This window comes from Ahaetulla prasina, chromosome 1 (genome assembly GCF_028640845.1).
Source record: "Ahaetulla prasina isolate Xishuangbanna chromosome 1, ASM2864084v1, whole genome shotgun sequence".
In the NCBI taxonomy this organism is placed as follows: Eukaryota; Metazoa; Chordata; class Lepidosauria; order Squamata; family Colubridae; genus Ahaetulla; species Ahaetulla prasina.
Genome location: NC_080539.1, coordinates 98617259 through 98637255, shown reverse-complemented (window position 1 = coordinate 98637255; position 19997 = coordinate 98617259). Strand labels below are relative to the sequence as shown.

General features: G+C 35.6%; 1 protein-coding gene across 4 annotated transcripts in view; it reads left to right on the top strand.

Annotated features, from left to right (window-relative positions):
- STXBP5 (syntaxin binding protein 5) overlaps positions 1-19997 on the top strand; it is a 132417-nt gene that overhangs the window by 35796 nt on the left and 76624 nt on the right. For all 4 annotated transcript variants that reach the window (XM_058170010.1, XM_058170027.1, XM_058170019.1 and 1 more), the window contains exons 3-6: positions 59-140; positions 1191-1291; positions 10053-10187; positions 12523-12586. In XM_058170010.1, coding sequence (XP_058025993.1) covers positions 59-140; positions 1191-1291; positions 10053-10187; positions 12523-12586 — 382 coding nt within the window. The remainder of the gene's footprint in view (positions 1-58; positions 141-1190; positions 1292-10052; positions 10188-12522; positions 12587-19997) is intronic.

Below are 19997 nucleotides of genomic sequence, written 5' to 3'. Positions count from 1 at the left end.
ACATTTTGAAGAGTTTCCTATATTTTCATATAATGTTCCTTAATTAACCTAATGCCAGATTTGGTCGACCTGGAGTTGAATGCTACTGCCAACATGATAGTGGTGCTGCAGTAATCCAGCTTCAGTTTTTGATTAATGAGGTTTGTAAGCTTATGGTATAACTCGTATTTGATTCCTTTACCAAGGAGTTGTTTTTGGTTTTGCTAGATAGATAATTCAGAAACTTGTTCTGTTGTAGTCGGTGGTTAGTAGCTATCAGTGGCATTTTAAAAAGTAAGAAGAATTTGCTGATTTGCTTGATGTTTACCCCCTCCCCCAAAATTAGGTAAACAATTTTTTAAACTTAAAAGTTGCTATATTTAATTGTGAATATCCTCATTTTATCCAAATGAGGATTTTTAATAGATTTTTAATTAATTTTAATTTTTAATAGAATACTGAATGTGAATATTTAAAATCCTTAAAATTATGTGTTCTTTCCCCTCTTGGTAATGTTTGCTTGTGATTGTTGACGTTTTTATTTGTACTGTTTTTTATTATTAAACATGTGTTTAATTATTACAGTATGTATGATAAAATGAACAATGATTCTGCCTGATCAAAACAATTATTGGATAATATGTTGTAAGAATTTCTGTTAGTGTATACCCGTGATGGTGAACCTATGGCATGCGTGCTACAGGTGGATATGGAGCCATATCTGTAGGCACGCAAGCCATTGCACTGGCTCAGCTCCAGTGCGCATGTACGTGCTGGCCAGCTAATTTTCAATCCCATTGCGAACCGGTAGTAAAGATAAGTAGAACCCACCCCCTGATCGGCACCCGAGAAAAAAAAGCTTCGGCATCACTGGTGTATACGCTTGGGTAAAATGGCAAATCATATTTTCTTATTCAGAGCCACTTTTACTTGTACGCTGCCTCTTTAAGCATACAAATCAAGGAGATCAGAAGAACTTTGTTTTTCTGACATTCTTTTCAAAGGTCCTATGAGATTCTAATATTAAATTATTGACTCTAAATGACATAATCAAAAATAAATGATATAGATCTTGCCACTTTGTATTTACAAAACCAGTAACTTCAAATATATTTATTATACCTTTCAATTGCTACTGTGGAATTGGTCTTCCTAAAAAGGACGATGTCCCTAAATGTCTACAGATTTTAACTGTATTTTTCTCTTTTAAGGGTGCCCTAGTGAGTGCCTTGGCTGATGATACCTTACATTTATGGAACTTGCGTCAGAAAAGACCAGCTATATTGCATTCCCTGAAATTTAATAGAGAAAGGTAAATAAATGAATAAATATACACATACGCACACACTCACACATATATTGTTTTCATGTTGTATGATCAGCATTAGACACTTTTAGAAAGAACAGTCTAGGATTCCTAAAAATCTTCGTCAGATTAGTACAGCCAAAAAAGGCATATTAAAAAAGGCAAGAAAAATAGATGCATAAAAGATATTTTAAAAGAGCATATATCCTTAATTTCATTAAGATAATAAAAAGCAATAAAATGAAATACAGGTAGTCTGCATTTAACAATGCTAAGTAGGACCGGATACTCCATTGTTAAGTAACATGGTCATAAGTAAAAGAAAATGTGATTGCATAGCTTATTGGTGATAGCACTAGCAATTCCAGTTGTTATTGTTAAGTGAAGAGCTCACATGTCCATGATTCCCAACTTCCGTCTGGCTTCCCCATTGACTTTGCTTGTGGGAAGCTGGCTGAGAAGGTAAGACATTGTGATCATGTGACTACAGCGACACTGCAAAGTCGCTGCAAAGACTTTTAAGTTCAAGTTCCTGTCATTACTACTACTTATTCAGCACCATTGTAGGTTTGCTTGCTGAATGACTTTAAACAAAAAACTCCTGTATATGTAGAAGAAAGATACTTGTATTTATTAGAGAAGCATTTGGACTGTTCAATGAGAAATATCTGCCTCGATACCTAAAGCTGTAAAAAAGGAAATAAAGAAGCAGAAGTGTCTGTAATATTAATGATATGGATCCTAAAATGATTTCTGTCTACCATAAGGCAGATTTCAATGCCTGAACTAACAAGTAATGACAATAAAAGAGGAATATACTATATGATCTTTACATTTATTTTTCTCTGGACTAGAAAGAAGTCAAAGCAAGTTTTAAACCACTGATTTCTTTAAAATCTTTTTTAAAAATTAAAACCACCATTTTTCATGCAATGTACTGATAACCTCAGAGAATTTTAGGAAAAACATACAGTATAATGTTACTATATAATGTTACTGCCTTTTGGTTAAGATCAAGTGTAGTGTACATTAGTAAGCCTTTCCCCCATAGTCTACAAATGTTATAGACTTTTATTGCTGCCTTTTCAAAAATTGTCATCCCTTAGGTTGTAATTATTATATTCTGGTTGTGTTCCTTGATTGCTACTTACAGTATGTTTTTGTGACTTTCTTTCTCCCTGGTTCTAAAAATCAAACACATTTTGTTACTTTTATGTTTTAATCACATCAAATAATTGTGTAGCCACCTTCTTTTTAACACATAACTACTTTTAACACATAACTACTTTATGATAAAGTAGACCATAACCTACTACTAGATAAAGTAGAAAAATGTGGGTTAGACAGCACCACCACCAGATGGATTCGTAACTGGCTGACCAACCGCACTCAACGTGTAGTCCTCAATGGAACTACATCCACATGGAGGGAAGTATGCAGTGGAGTACCCCAAGGCTCTGTTTTAGGCCCAGTACTCTTCAACATCTTCATCAATGACTTGGACGAGGGGATAGATGGGGAACTCATCAAATTTGCAGATGACACCAAGCTGGCAGGAATAGCCAACACTCCAGAAGATAGGCTCAAGTTACAGAAAGATCTTGACAGACTTGAACATTGGGCGCTATCTAACAAAATGAAATTCAACAGTGAAAAAAGTAAGGTTCTACATTTAGGCAAAAAAACCAAAATGCACAGGTACCGTATATGTGGTACCTTGCTCAATAGTAGTACCTGTGAGAGGGATCTTGGAGTCCTAGTGGATAACCATTTAGATATGAGCCAGCAGTGTGCAGCAGCTGCTAAAAAAGCCAACATAGTTCTGGGCTGCATAAACACAGGGATAGAACCAAGATCACGTGAAGTGTTAGTGCCACTTTATAATGCCTTGGTAAGGCCACACTTGGAATATTGCATCCAGTTTTGGTCGCCACGATGTAAAAAAAATGTTGAGACTCTAGAAAGAGTGCAGAGAAGAGCAACAAAGATGATTAGGGGACTGGAGGCTAAAGCATATGAAGAACAGTTGCAGGAACTGGGTATGTTTAGTTTAATAAAAAGAAGGACTAGGGGAGACATGATAGCAGTGTTCCAATATCTCAGGGGTTGCCACAAAGAAGAGGGAGTTGGGCTGTTCTCCAAAGCACCTGACGGTAGAACAAGAAGCAATGGGTGGAAACTGATCAAGGAAAGAAGCAACTTAGAACTAAGGAGAAATTTCCTGACAGTTAGAAGAATTAATAAGTGGAACGACTTGCCTGCAGAAGTTGTGAATGCTCCAACACTGGACATTTTTAAGAAAATGTTGGATAACCATCTGACTGAGATGGTGTAGGGTTTCCTGCCTGGGCAGGGGGTTGGACTAGAAGGCCTCCAAGGTCCCTTCCAACTCTGTTGTTATATTATTATATTATTACATGTGAGCAAAATGCACAGTATTAATTCCAGTATAAATCCATGAGGATACACCCGCCCCCACAAATCAGTTAACTACATACAGCAGTTCGAGCCTTGGGTGAACAACTCTATCAAAAAACCTAAGTAACCTATTAGATGACTCTTAAATATGTGCCTATTAAAACACCAAGAATTTAAAACTTATATTTACTACCCAGAGTTCAATTCCTGGTAGATAGTTTGTACCCCACAGAAAAAAATCTCACCTACATATGTCTGATAAATCACAAATAAGATGAAATCTGTCAAGTGCGACCTCCTGGTGGTCATTATAAATAAAAATACTACACATGTCTAAAAATAGATTTTTTTCTCCACCCCCAACAAGGGGCATGGAAGTAATGTAAAACCTCATGAGGCCATGGCATATATAAGATCTCTCTGATTTGAATGTTAATGGAAAGAAAGGTGGATTATATATTCCATTCTAAGATGAAAGAATTGTAAAGATAGTGATATTGACTTACAACTCTCAATGAAGAAAACTTGTGGATTCTGAAAAGTATGACCATATCAGTACTCTTTTCACCAGAAACAAATATTCAGTTAATCCGTTTGTAATTTGGATACCTTCTTAAATTGGCATATTTGCCCCTTTTCTATTTTTTAAATTGGAATAAAGGCAAGACATACATACACTAAATAGTTTTGTTATTTGATATAATTTTTTTATTGAAAACTAATTTTCAGAATTCCCATTAAAATGTAAAAAATAAAGGTTTAAAAGATGCAGAAACTAACAATAGTGATAATATATCAGATTCAGAAAATGAGAGTGATAAGCAACATTTAATGTGGCAAAATGAAAACTGGTGCTTTCTCTATTTAATGCAGTTGACAAAATATTATATATGAAGGCATGGGGAAGGCCAGATATTAGGATAAAAAGCTCAATATGAGCAATGTCTGTTGAGTAGCAAGAAGTTGCAGGGAGAGACAAAATTCTGTTTTCAAGAAGTCAAACAAGGCCTAGTGTCAAGATACAATTTATACAATATTCTAGAAGTTTTTCTAGTAGTTTCTAACACAGGTTTATATATTAGATACTTGTAATTGGTCCCAATAAAACTGGCTTCTGAAATTTGGCTGTTCAGGGTAATATTGTGCTCCTGAAAGTGATAAGCTATTTTTCCAAGCCACCTGGCAATGTAGATCACATGTTTGCTCTTGTCTATGGAGATTCTCAGTCATCCAGGTCATGGTTGTCTTAAAGGTACTTTTTCAAAAGGGAATTGGACTTTGTTTATTCCTTGAGAAAGATGTTTCGCTTTTCATCCAAGAAGCTTCTTCAGTTCTGCTGGTTCTTTTGAGCTAATAGGTTATGCTTTTTTGATGGGATCAGAATTGGACAGCTGGGAACAATGGAGATACCTTCATTAAGGTCTAATTTAACAAAACCCTATGGAACGAGCTTCCCCCTGGACTCTGACAAATACCTGACCTTAGGACCTTCCGCCGCGAACTTAAAACCTACTTATTTCGTCTTGCTGGACTCGCTTAAATTTTAAATTTTAAATTATCAAATTGATTTTATGGGTTTTAAATTTTTGTAAATTTTAGGGGGTAATATTTTATCTATAAGTAGCCATATCAAATAGGTTTTTTTAAGGGTTGTTCTTAGTTTTGTATTGTTGTTTTTTCCTGTATTTTATTCTTGGCTGTACACTGCCCTGAGTCCTTCGGGAGAAGGGCAGTCTATAAATAAAAATATTCTATTCTATTCTATTCTAAAATTAATGACATTTTCCTATCTACATGGAAAATGATATGTGCTAAAATGATGGAAAGTTGAAAGTATCCTTTGGTACTCAAAGCTTTATCAGCTTTGTGTCTTTTGCGTTTAGACTAAAATTAAAAACATAACAATAAGTGCATCTTGTAAATATTTGGTGAGGTTATGGCATTTCCTTCCTTTTCATGTTAATTAATTGTTTATTCTTCAATCTTAGACTATTAGATCAGGAAGAGATATTAGCTGTTTTGACCTTTCACACTTTAGTCCACATAAGAATGTTAAGTAGCTAATGCTTATTTGGTGGTCCTAATAAATAGTTTTCTAAACTTTTCCTGTTCTGGTTCTGATTGCTTTTCTTGCTGCTGCTTGACTTCAGTAAAATCAACAGGCTGGAAACAATTGCTTCAATATGGAAAAAAAACAGCTTTGATGCAGTCCAACTAATGTCGAACTAAGAATTATCAGATTTGGGACTATTGTGATATACACATATACACTGGGCATGCCTTCTCTCTTCCTCTGGTGCTGGTGATGATTCTACAATTCTACAATTATGGTAATCAAGAGATTAGGGTGACTGCTTACTTAGTTCAGTGAGGTTGTTGGTAGGCTTGTGTGAGCAAACAGTATTTTTGTGATTGCTGTTAGGATTTCACTGTTAGAATAGGGAGTAGTTGCCGTAATTGGCTGCCTACTAGTAAGACAGTATCTATTGTATAGATAGTGATGAAGGGTCCTGGCTTACAGGTAACCAAATCCAATGTTGCATAATCTTAGCTTGTTCCTTAACGACAATGTCTTGTATATTTAGGATTAGACAGGAGAGAGTACACAAAGATTTTCTTGTGAATTAATTTAGTTGTTCTCCTTTTATTTGTAACATTTCCAGAATAAAACAACATGTTTCTCAGATAATATTAACTATGCAAGGAACATTTAGTCAAAGCATACAAACCGATCTTCAGTTTCCCTTGACTTTTGTCTTCTGAGGAATACAGTGAACTGTTTTATGGCTAATTTCTCTATGATATCAATTATTAACTATCTCCATGCTGCCATAGTTTTGTTTCTGCTGCTGATACATTGTATGTTTTTATCTTAAATTAGCTATTGCTATTTTTATAGCAGCTATTAAATTCTCTATAGAGTTAATCAGGGCTTAAGGTACAGTTTAATCAGTAATCTCTAATTCTAGGACAATCATTATTATCATCTTGTCTCTGGATATTGGTGCATGATAGGCAGAACCCTTGTCACATTAACTTCCTCTCTGGTGTATTAAATCACTCAGGAAGATATGTCTCTTCAGCAGACGGATACTACTTAAATCTATCTTTACCTGCTAGCCATTTTCGTTTTTCTTATTACCTCTGACTCCAACCACTTTTTGACAGCTCCGTAACATATTTCAGTTTCTTTTACTAAGAAATACACTGCTCATGAACTTGGTTTTCCTCTGAGCTGTTTCTCAGACTTAAGTTATCACAAGTAAAGTTTATGTGTCTGTCTGATCATGTAACAGGATGGTAAATAGCATTTATCTTCTCCACTCACTCATACTGTAGCTCTATTCTCTTCGGTAATCACTTTTTTCCCCTTATTTTTCACCAATGGTGCTGCTAATGTTACTTCGTCTTTACTGTCATTTCACTTCCTATAAATTATGGCTACAATACATTGTGCCATTTGTGGACATAAGTTATTAAAATCAGTAGAGCTTGCTTTTAAATAAAGGCACAATTGTGATAGATTAAGAATATTTTAAATATGATCACAGAATATTAAGCTATAAATTTCCACTTGATTGTGAAAGTCAGTGATGAGCCTGAGCAAGTTATTGCCTTCAGTTTTGAGTCTAAAATATGTATATATAGTAATTGATCTTATATTATTAGAATATCAACTGATAATATCTACCCATGATTTTTCTTTAGTGCCAATGATTAAATTGTAATTGAACTGTTTTTATACCTAATTGTACTTTTAAGTAGAAGTAGCTGGGATTGGTCTTGAAATCATTTGAATAAGAGCTCTAAATAGTGAATGTATTTATTTTATTACGACACCAGTGATTTCCCCAGGTTGAGTGCTCTCATGTAGGGTCCCCACATAACCAGTTCTTCCAAGGCCTCAGCCACCAGCCTCAGATGCCCAGACTGTTGCTCTAGCTGGCCTTGTGATTCCAGCCACTGTTTGCTCATTTGCTATGACTGCAAGTCAGCAACCTCCCTGCAGGACACAGGCCCGCCCCTCCAGTGTTGCTGCCGCCATCACCCAAATTGCTGCTACTGTTGGGTGCTAGCTGTTGCTAGCCTGTTGCCCTATCGCTCCTATAGAGATCCAGCCACTTTCTTGGGTCTGTTAAACCACTTAACCATTGCTGCTCCAGCCTGGTCTGGCTGCTCCACTCCAATTACTGGCCTGAGCCTGGTCCAGGCCTCTGCCTGGGTAGCCCAATTAGGAACCCTCCAACTTCTTGCCTGGGAAAGCTCAGTTGCCTTCCTGGGCATGCATATTGCCTCTCCTCTCTGCTACTCACAGTTCATCATTTCCTAATTGTTCTGCCCCCCCAGGAGGCACCGGCTGCTTGGTTGCTGAATGCTCCAGCCATTCTGTCATTATGGCACATCTTCTGAATTAGTATATTCTGAATGGCATTTTTAAATAATGGATTTTGTCTTATAAACTACAACTAGTACAAAATAATGTAGCTATATTGCACAATAGGCAAATTATAGTAAATATTTCATCTATCATGAAATTATGGTGGCTATAAATTTACTTCCAATTCAAGGTGAAGAAATCTGCAACAGTATACGAATCTATAATAGCTAGGATCTGGATATCAAGTGGTATGCTTACTCCCTATCAACAAAGATGTGGCAAAGATGCCAGCTTGAGTTCGCCAGGAATGCAGCCTGTTCATTACACATTTACTTGAAGGAATGTATTCCCAAACACCATAGTTGTAGAATCTTGTGTGTTTCCATTGCTAGTTTAAGACCTATCTGTTTACTTTACTTAGTTGATATGGCTGTACATTTTCTATTTATATTTTTAATAACTGTCCTGTAGTCAGAGTTTAAAGATTTAAGTATCTTTGATTACTAATAATTTAATTTATAAACAATACATTCTTTTGAAGCATTTTTTAACTTGTGATCAGTTTTTTAAAAATATATATAATTGAATATTGTGATTATTAAAAAGCAATGTAAATGTAGGAAAAACAGACTAAGATGAAAGCTAGTGCCTGCAAAGTAGTATGTGGAACAATCACTTTAGTATATGCATTGGCATTGTACATGTGAATTTCCTGTCCAAAAATTACTTTACAGCATGATAATAGTGTCACTGCATCCATCATGAGGTGAACGTAACCAGTTTTGTAACATTTGAATAGTTACAGATATTTGACAAACTGATAATGCATTAATGCATTTTTATTTGACCTTTAATGTTTGAGATTTCACAATGAAGCTATTTTAGGCTACAAGTTTATTTGTTTAATTGTTATGCATTATGCTAAGTTTTACAAATCATGATAAAGGTTTCTCTTAAGTAGCTTTGACAGTTTTATCAGAGGAGACATATGGCCTACAAATACCAAAGGAAATCCTCTGAAAGCATCTGCAAATTGCCTCTCAAGTGACCTTGTTTTACTGTTAATACATTTTCATAATAATTATGCAGATCGCATTTAGACTCAATAATTTCATAATGTTTATTTTAATTAGAGCTGTATTGTAGAGGTACAGTTTTACTATTTTAGTAGCCACAATGCCAATAAATACCAAGCTAAAATAAAGCCTAAATTAAACTACTAAGTAGTACTTGACTTTTATTTAGCATTAAAATATTCAGTTATTGAAAAATCTTGTCATTGCTAAATTTCCCATATACTGTTTGTGTCTTTTGATTCCTGTGTTCCCAAAAGATTAGAAGCTAACAGAAAAATTATTAAAATTATTAAATTCAAATAATTTATTTTAATTATTGAAATAATTTACTAAAACAAGATAACAGAGTTGCAATAAATTAGAAATTCTGAAAGATATGAGTACTAGGATCCTTAACTTTGAACCATGTATTTTATAGATTAAAAATATTGACTTAAAAATGCAAATCTCATAAAGAAGTATTCTGTGAAAGAAATGCTATTCAGTTTTTATGTTTGGATATAGTAGACATAAATATTTTGGTAGATTGCTTGAATTTTTCCCCCCATGGATTTCATTTTAATGAAGAGAACATTTTAGTAACCAATTTTCAGATCTGACATGTAACAATTTGTCCCAGACATTTATGACAAATTTGAAGAAAAAGTCATACAATGTTAGATTTTCCAAAATGTTTTGGGAATATATTTACATTTTGTTGATCATACATTTTTTTGACATCTTTCCATATTTAATGTCAAAGAAGTATACTAGTTAAGAAGTAAAAGGAGTTCTATTTTTCTTTTGATAATTTTGTATGTCTGCATTTATTTTATTTTCAAACTATGCATTCATTTTATTCTACTGTCTGATTTTAGTATTTAGAATTTACTATTTTTAATATGTTCTCTTTCAGGATAACATTTTGCCATATCCCTTTCCAGAGTAAATGGTTGTATGTGGGTACCGAAAGAGGAAATATACACATTGTCAATGTGGAGTCTTTTACTCTCTCAGGCTACGTCATCATGTGGAATAAAGCCATTGAACTGTGAGTATGACATGGGTGAAAAAAATGGATATAGTCCATTTGGACCCTGTTCTTTAAAATATACACATAAATTATTTATACTTTTAATTTTTACTGTGTCTTTGATGCTTTGACTATTGCTGTCCAGTAAGTATAGGCATTGTATAACATAATAAATCTGTTCTGAGAAAATATTATTGCTAAAATAATGACTATTCCAATATTATTTTAAGTGGATATATGCATAAAACTGTACTCTATTCCTATACTCATTTATAATTTATCATAGACCCATGAATATAATAAACTGTTCTCTTCCAGCAGTCCCAGTAGCATTTCATTTTGCCTGTAAAAAAGGTGAATAAATATTGAATGAGATAACATAATAGGAAAGTGGGCTAAACGGAGAGGTGGGATTTTGAATAATGTGGAGATCCATATTCTGCACAATATTTCTGCCCAATTTTCTAGCATGCTCACCTGATTTACCCACCTCATCCTCACAACAGGGATGCAGAAAAGTATCTGTTAATAAAAATGTTAGCAAATAATGAAAAAAGTAGTTACATTTATTGAATAAGTAAGTGTTAAATAATTTTTAAGGTTATGCTCTTTTAAGTGGAAATTTAAAAAATTACAATTAAAAACTAATGCAAACTTACAAAAGAAAACAATAAAAAGAAAATATAGAAAAGAAAGAAAATGAAAATGAAAATGAAGAAATGATGAACTGATCTTCAGTTCATAATTTCTTCCTCATTTTCATTTTCTTTCTTTTCTATACTTTTTATATTTTCTTTTAAAAGGCTCCACTTTTAAAAGGCTTCCAATGATCAGAACAGAATGTAGAGTTGGCAAGTAAACTTGCAACAGGTTTCCATGTACTGGTGATTTTTACAACTGGTTAAGATTTTCATGTGCCACTGGGATTTGTGGCCTGTACTGGGCCTCCCAGAGTTTTTCTCCACCTTCTGAGGTACCCCTGCATGCCTTACCTCTGTCTGCTTTTGAAGAATCTGTCTGATTCTGTCTGCTTAATGACCATGAAATTGCTTAACAATCACAACAAGGAGTGTTGAATGTGTGAAATCTAGCTTAATGACCGCTTTGCTTAACAACTGAGATTCTGTCCCAATTGTGGTCATAAGTTGTGGACTATGTATTTGAAGAGACTAAAGATCAAAATTATTAAAAGGAAATAATATGATTTCATTTATTTTATAAAGGTTAAAATAGATATGTTAATCTACAATAACCTTTAATAGAGTTTTGTTGATCAGGATTGAATGACAAGATTTTAGGGATTTGTTTATAGATAAGATATGAGATATGGGAAAAAGAGAGACGGTATAAGTTACTAAAACATTCTATACTTGTGATGGAGAGGGAAGTTCTTTTTTCATACATTTCTTTTTCTTATGTTTGTTTCTTTCTTTTCATTTAAGCTTTTTAAATTTTGTTTATTTGTATAAACCACACTTTTATTTAGGGCTCTGGACCTGAAGGCAATATAACATAAATTGCAAATCTGTAGTTCAGGTAAACAACTTAAGCCACCCAGAGATGTTTCAATACAAGATGGGTAGCAAATAAATTTAATAGATAAATAAATAGAAATAAAATAAATAAAGATTGACCAGACCAAAGGACTTAAAATATTCAACCAAGTGAAAATATAATAGCTGAAATCACTTGGGCAGATTAAAAAAATACTACTTAGAGAAGACTTGGGCATTTTATGGCCCCCGGCCCTGTCCAGCCCATGTAGGATCAATCAGAGATTAGAAATTAAATGTAAATAAGCTACTGCAGAGTATAAAAGAAGCTGAGTTGGATCTGGCTTTGCTCAGTTGCTGTGCTCTCCTTCAATTGGTTGGCAGCTGCAGAAAGGTGCAGAGAGAAAATGCTTTTCTGTGCCTACCCAACGCTCACCCCTTGCCTGGAGCAGCTTGAGGAAGTGGTGGTGTCGTTGCATGAGGGGACCCAGGCTGGGCTACCCACTACCACCTCAGTCAAAGGTTATTGACTGCATTGAATGCAGCTGGGAACTAGCAAATGGATAGCAGCAGCAGCAGAGTGGTGGCCAGGTCACATGAAATATCTTCAGTTTCAATTCTGCCTACATCCACTATGGTCTGTAACAGAGTGGAAAGAATTAGTGCCCCATGACCATCCCAGGAAGGAAAAAGTTGCCTGCTCCTTCTTTAGGGTTCTAAGATATGATTAGCATCTTGACTTGGGCTCATAAATGGAAAGTCAGTCTACTTAATAATGATATTGGAGTTTACACTATAAATGATGTAATATTCTATACATCTGTATTTTTGCTTCTTAAAAATATTGTTTAAATTTTTAGGTCATCCAAGTCTCATCCAGGACCTGTTGTCCATATTAGTGACAACCCAATGGATGAAGGCAAGGTATGTTTAAAAAAACCACATTAAACTAAACCTAAATTATATTGAAGAAGATTGTGCTTTAGCACTAAAGTATGACAAATGCTTTATTAGATGTCCAAGGAATCAACACATTACACACATCAAGCATTAGAACAATGTGTTTTTTGCAATTATATCCCCAATGGCTATTTGAAAACTTGTCTACTGACTATTCATAATTGTACTTTTGACATGTTATGCTTCTAAAACAAGTAAATGGAAACTCTAGTAAATGCTCAGATGTTTACTTTAGCATGTGTTTGTATGATTGCAAGCAATTACCAAAACATTTGGTTACTTTTTTAAACATTAAATTATTTTTATTACTTTAACACGTAAAAAAAGCCAAATGTAGCAAAAACAAAAGAAAAAAAAACATGCTGTATATGTAATGCTACTGTAGTTATGGAACACTGTACAGGTAGTCCTCAACGTCACTTAATGACTGTTCGAAGTTACAACAGCACTGAAAAAGTGACCTATGACCATTTTTCACACTTACAATCATTGCAGCATCCCCATGGTCACGTGATTTACATTTGGATGCTTGACAACTGACTCACATTTATGACAGTTGCAGGATCCTGGGGTCATGTGATCACCTTCTGCAACCTTCTGACATGCAAAGTCAATGGGAAAACCAGATTCATTTAATAACCATGTTACTAATTTAACAACTGCAGTGTTTCACTTAATAAATCTGGCAAGAAAAGACATAAAATGGGGAAAAACTGCCTTAACAAATTTCTCATTTAACAACATAAATTTTGGGCTCAATTATGATCATAAGTTGACGACTACCTGTATTACATTCTGGATCACACAGAATAACTCAGTTTTAATAATAATCAGTCTTTCCATTGCTTCAGTAAATAGCAGACAATTAATATACACCATCTTATCTTCGTTTGTATTTTTCCATGCTAATAGAATCCTGTTTGCTTACAAGTTTGTAAGTTCATAGATATTCATAAAACGATAAATTCTGATTATTTTTTTTTGCCAGGTTCAATGAACAACTTTAAATATATTGCTCTTTTCTAAACTATATTTATAAAATAATGAAATGAAATAATGAAAATGGGATGACAGTGGGTTAAATTGATGGTATGTACATAAGTGGTTGCCCCACCTCTCCAACCATTGCCTACTTTGAGCATAGTGAAATTGACAGCCAACCTTTATAATATTCTTGGGTGAACTGGTGAGAAAAACTGTTGTTGTGTACCCTCAAGTCATTCATTCTCAATAATCACATAGATTAGATTTTTCTGCATAATAATAAATAATTATAGTTAATAATCAGGAGTTTCTGATACTGCTAACACATTTGGATAACATTGTGAAATCAGGATGTTTAATTGAGTATACTCCCATTCTCTGTTTTAGGTAATCCAGACGCCTCCTAAAATAATGTAAATAATGCATGCCAATGATAAGACTGAAAGTCAGGAAAACTAATCCATTTCATCATATAATAGCCGTAATTGGGATGAATAAAATCTAGGTTATGCTTCACATTACAAATATTTTAAAGAATTTAACAGTTTGCTTGAAATACTTCGAAGGTACAACAATGGGAATATTTCTAAGCACATATATTATCTAGGATATCTAAGCACACATATTATCTGGGAAGTTCCTTGCGATTTTTAACTATGTCAATATTACTCAGGTAAAATGTCCCTATATACCGTACACATTCATTATATTGCTACCCTTCAGAAGAGGGAGGAGGTGATCCAAGTTTATTTTTACCTTTGGACCAATATTTTAAACAGGGTATTCTCTGCTTATTAATTAAATAGCAAAGCAGTCAAAAGATGAGAAGTTCCTTAAACTGGCAGAAAATTGGACTAGCAAATAAAGTTTGAAGACATCAGCCAAAATTCCAACATAATTTTTTTTTTGATATTTTCAGGTAATTTACATCTTTTGTATGGAAGATCTATGTCTAATTTTCTAGTTTTGTCATTCAGTTTGTATGCAGTTTTATTAGTTGGAATATAATGCAGAATGGTTTTGTTAGCAGGATAAATTTAAATATTTGAAAAATCTTCTCTGATATCTGATTTTAGATTTAAAAAGTGATCTTCTATGTATTTATGACCAACTCATGCAATGACTTAAACCATTTTGAGAAGTAAAAACATCAGATTGAGAACCTCACATTTCAAAATGATATTGGTTGGTCCAAAGCACAGATCTTTTGTGTGCTCTTCATAAGTAGTTTTAATCTGGGTTGTTGTTGTTTTTTACCTCATTTTGGTCCTCTTTAAATTTTTTAAAATATTCTTAGAATCATTAACTGTTTTATTCCTGAAATCTTATTAGATGTAGGGAAGGGAAGAAACCACATTAAATCAATCCATATTTATTTATTTATCTTAATAAAAATGTAGTACATACTAAATTCTATCAGTAGAAATACTGGAGCTGATTTGAGGTACTAGCAAAAAGCCAGGATTCTCCTTTCCCAGTCAAGTGGAGATAAACCAAAGGGACAAAACAGGACCATCCTTTGGGGAACTAACTGCATCATCTTCAGATAATATAGCCTGATGAAATGTTTGCTGCTGGGTAAGATTGAAGAACCCAGGCAGCATTGTTATGAGAGGGAAATGCAGCTTTCTATTATATTTAGTTTTTTAAAAAATGAATTGTTATTTGTAAATCTTTTTCCTTGTCATGTTTGTTTGCTTAAATTCAGGGTTCATTTTTATATGAGATTTCATTCAAGTATGTAGTGATTTAGCTGCAGTACATTTAAGGAGATAAGTGTGCTTGATAAAGTTTTGTTATCTTAAGTGGTTCTTAAATCTTCCAATAGTTACTCACTTTAGTAGTGAGTAATTTAGCACTATGTTGTACATTTTGAGTCAGATACAAAATTGCAGGTTGATTTATTTTCTAAAAGAAGAAAAAGAGAGTAGCCATTTTAGAAACTGAATGCAGAAATGCATTCTGAATGCAGAGGAATAATTTATTTTTCCAAATCAGTTTCTAGCATTTTTCAGCTCAGCTTCCACTTGAGGCAATAAAGAATTAAGCATGCCATATAAACCAGTGCAGTACGTGAGTTTACTGTCTCTCTATATATGTAGATATTTGTTTGCCTCCCTACCTACCTATTTACAGTGGGGTAAAAAAGTATTTAGTCAGCCACCAGTTGTGCAAGTTCTCCCACTGAAAAAGATGAGAGAGGCCTGTAATTGTTATCATAGGTATACCTCAACTAGGAGAAACAACATGAGAAAACACATCCAGAAAATCACATTGTCTGATTTGTAACGAATTTATTTGCAAATTATGGTGGAAAATAAGTATTTGGTCACCAACAAACAAGCAAGATTTCTGGCTCTCACAGACCTGTAACTTCAAGAGACCTGTACTTCACAGACCTGTACTTTAAGAGGCTCCTTTGTTCTCCACTCATTACCTGTATTAATGGTACCTGTTTGAACTTGTTATCAGTATAAAAGACACCTGTCCACAACCTCAAACAGTCACACTCCAAACTCCACTATGGTGAAGACCAAAGAGCTGTCGAAGGACACCAGAAACAAAATTGTAGACCTGCACCAGGCTGGGAAGACTGAATCTGCAATAGGCAAGCAGCTTGGTGTAAAGAAATCAACTGTGGTGGGATTAATTAGAAAATGGAAGACATACAAGACCACTGATAATCTCCCTCAATCTGGGGCTCCATGCAAGATCTCACCCCGTGCGGTCAAAATGATCACAAAGAACAGTGAGCAAATATCCCAGAACCACACGGGGGGACCTAGTGAATGACCTGCAGAGAGCTGGGACCAACGTAACAAAGGCTACCATCAGTAACACACTACACCGCCAGGGACTCAGATCCTGCAGTGCCAGATGTGTCTCCCTGCTTAAGCCAGTACATGTCCGGGCTCGTCTGAAGTTTGCTAGAGAGCATTTGGATGATCCAGAAGAGGATTGGGAGAATGTCATATGGTCAGATGAAACCAAAGTAGAACTGTTTGGTAGAAACTCAACTCGTCGTGTTTGGAGGAGAGAGAATGCTGAGTTGCATCCAAAGAACACCATACCTACTGTGAAGCATGGGAGTGGCAACATCATGCTGTGGGGCTGTTTCTCTGCAAAGGGACCAGGACGACTGATCCGTGTAAAGGAAAGAATGAATGGGGCCATGTATCGTGAGATTTTGAGTGCAAACCTCCTTCCATCAGCAAGGGCATTGAAGATGAAACCTGGCTGGGTCTTTCAGCATGACAATGATCCTAAACACACCGCCCGGGCAACGAAGGAGTGGCTCCATAAGAAGCATTTCAAGGTCCTGGAGTGGCCTAGCCAGTCACCAGATCTCAACCCCACAGAAAACCTTTGGAGGGAGTTGAAAGTCCGTGTTGCCCAGCGACAGCCCAAAAACATCACTGCTCTCGAGGAGATCTGCATGGAGGAATGGGCCAACATACTAGCAACAGTGTGTGAAAACCTTGTGAAGACGTACAGAAAACGTTTGACCTCTGTCATTGCCAACAAAGGATATATAACAAAGTATTGAGATGAACTTTTGATATTGACCAAATACTTATTTTCCACCATAATTTGCAAATAAATTCATTACAAATCAGACAATGTGATTTTCTGGATGTGTTTTCTCATGTTGTCTCTCCTAGTTGAGGTATACCTATGATAACAATTACAGGCCTCTCATCTTTTTCAGTGGGAGAACTTGCATAACTGGTGGCTGACTAAATACTTTTTTACCCCACTGTACCTGCATCCTTCCATATGAACTGAAAAGGCAGTTATAGAAGTTGTACCGAGTTTCAGCTTTTGCCCTCATAGTTTGCAGGAGAAAATGTTACCTACCATAAGTTACAAAAGAGGCTAAATAACTGTAGGGGGGGAGGGGAGTAGTATAGTTCTGGTTTATTTTTTTAAAATGCTAGGAAGATAATGATTCAGTTCACATTTTAGAAACTGACTTGGAGAAAAAACCTGGTCTTGCCATTAAAATTATTGTGTCATGGGGAGATGGATTAGATCTAAAAAAAGGAAGGAAGGAAGGAAGGAAGGAAGATAAAACAGATACTCTGACATATTTTCTCCTGAATCATTATTCTGTAGAGAGTTTCTTAAGTCATATGGTATATTCTTAAAATAGTCTTCAAAATCTGAATGCCATTTTTGCATTCTCAGTTAAGTTCAAGAAATTCTAGAAGTACTGGCATGTTTGCTAACATACCACTCACTCCTAAACATTGAAGCACTTCAAAAAGGTGCCATGATTGATATCAAAAACCACTAAGAGCTCAATAAGGGCTAAGATGTATACATGGCTACTATCCCAGACCAATCAGAGGTTATCTAAAAATGCATTTGATGCTGTCTCGGTGCTATATCCTGCTCTGAAAGCCAATTGGAAGGACTCGGGATAATCCATTTATTCAGGACCCTCTGTAGTTGCACTCTTTTCAACAGCCTTCCGCCAAAAGGAGGCCAGATAAAAATTGTCCTTGGAAGATTTTTTTGAGAAGGGGGGCACCACAAACTATTTAAGAGCTGCAGATATCATTCCCCTCTTAAAGGAAGCTTTTCACATCATTTGAATACAATTATGTATTGTCTGCTAGGAGGCCTTAATTAACCAGGAGGGTGGCTGTACTTTACATATTGAGGACTAGTCTGTTTTTTTTGAAATTGAGTTTAACTTCTTACAAGTTCAATTCTTGTTGTAAGAAATAATTTAGTTAGTCTAGTATTTGACAGATAAAGCAGCTTGCATCAATAAACTATCAAGGGATGTGTTGAACTCCAAGGTACAGACCAGGCCAGGAAACAGACTCCAGGGAGGCCTAAAACTACTTTAAGATGGACTGTTTTAACAGAATCCTGAGGCATAAATTATTCTTGAGCAAGATTACTTTGGATGGGTTGCACTATTTTTCTGTTTTATTTATTTATTTATTTATTTTTCAAATTTTTATACCGCCCTTCTCCGAAGACTCAGGGCGATGTACAGCAAATAAAACACCAATAATTTAAAATTTAAATTAAATTTAAAAATTTAAAAATTTTTTTTAAAATATAATATCCAGTTTAAAAATCTAATTCGATCGCTGTATGTTAAAAATATTAAGTAAGAAAATTACAAAATAGAATAAAAATAGAATTAAATAGAATTAAAAGCCCACTAAGAACCCACAGCATTAAAATTAATCAGGCCAGCCCCGCTTGGTGAAAAAAGAAGGTCTTGAGCTCGTGCTTAAAGGTCCGAAGATCAGGGAGAAGCCGGGGTCCCACTGGCAGATCGTTCCACAAGGCCGGAGCCCCCACAGAGAATGCTCTTCCCCTGGGGGCCGCCAGCCGACATTGGTTGGCCGACGGCACCCTAAGGAGGCCCTCCCTGTGAGAGCGGACTGGACGCACCGGACGATGGGAGGTAACTGGCGGCAGCAGGCGGTCCTGTAAGTATCCTAGTCCCATGCCATGGAGCGCTTTAAAGGTGATAACCAGCACCTTGAAGCGCACCCGGAAGACCACCGGGAACCAGTGCAGCCTGGGCAGGAGAGGTGTTACATGGGAGCTACGAGGTGCTCCCTCAATCCCCCGCGCGGCCGCATTCTGTACCAGTTGGAGCCTCCGGGTGCTCTTCAAGGGGAGCCCCATGTAGAGAGCATTGCAGTAATCCAGCCGGGAAGTAACGAGGGCGTGAGTGACTGTGCATAACGAGTCCCAATCCAGGAAAGAGCGCAATTGGCGAATTAGGCGAACCTGATGAAAAGCTCCCCTGGTGACGGCATATAATTTTCTCCAGACATATAATTTGCTTTCTTGAATTAGCAAGTTTGCCATGTACAAGTATGATGAAGACGAAGAATAGGTTGCTTATTTGTAACTATAGTTTTTTATTTAGTTTCAAATGCTTTTTCCAGGTATCTATCAGAACAGTTTTTAAACTTCTGTAGTTGCTATGGCAGTTTCCAGGATTCAGTGAAGTGGAGGGGGCTGGACTCATGCTGCATGTCTGCATTAAGAAAAATAGCACTGGTGAAAGTGCATAATGCATATTTTATTTATTCAAATAATCTGTAAGGTTACCCATCTCCCCAAAGTGACTCTAGTGACATACAAAGGTTAAAGCCACAATAACAATAAGTATTAAATGCCAAGGCCACAAATACAGTCAAACTCATACAGAATAATTTAACCACATTTAACCAGCAGAGTTTGCCTAAGCACGTAGCCTAAATACTTGGAAGAACACTCAGAATCACGGCCATCGTAATCTCTGGGACAATGCTGTTCTTTAGGACTAGTACCGCCACAGAAAAGACATGACTTTGGGATGCAGCAAGATAAAATTGTATACAATAATGGAAAGGACATATGAATGTTTAGA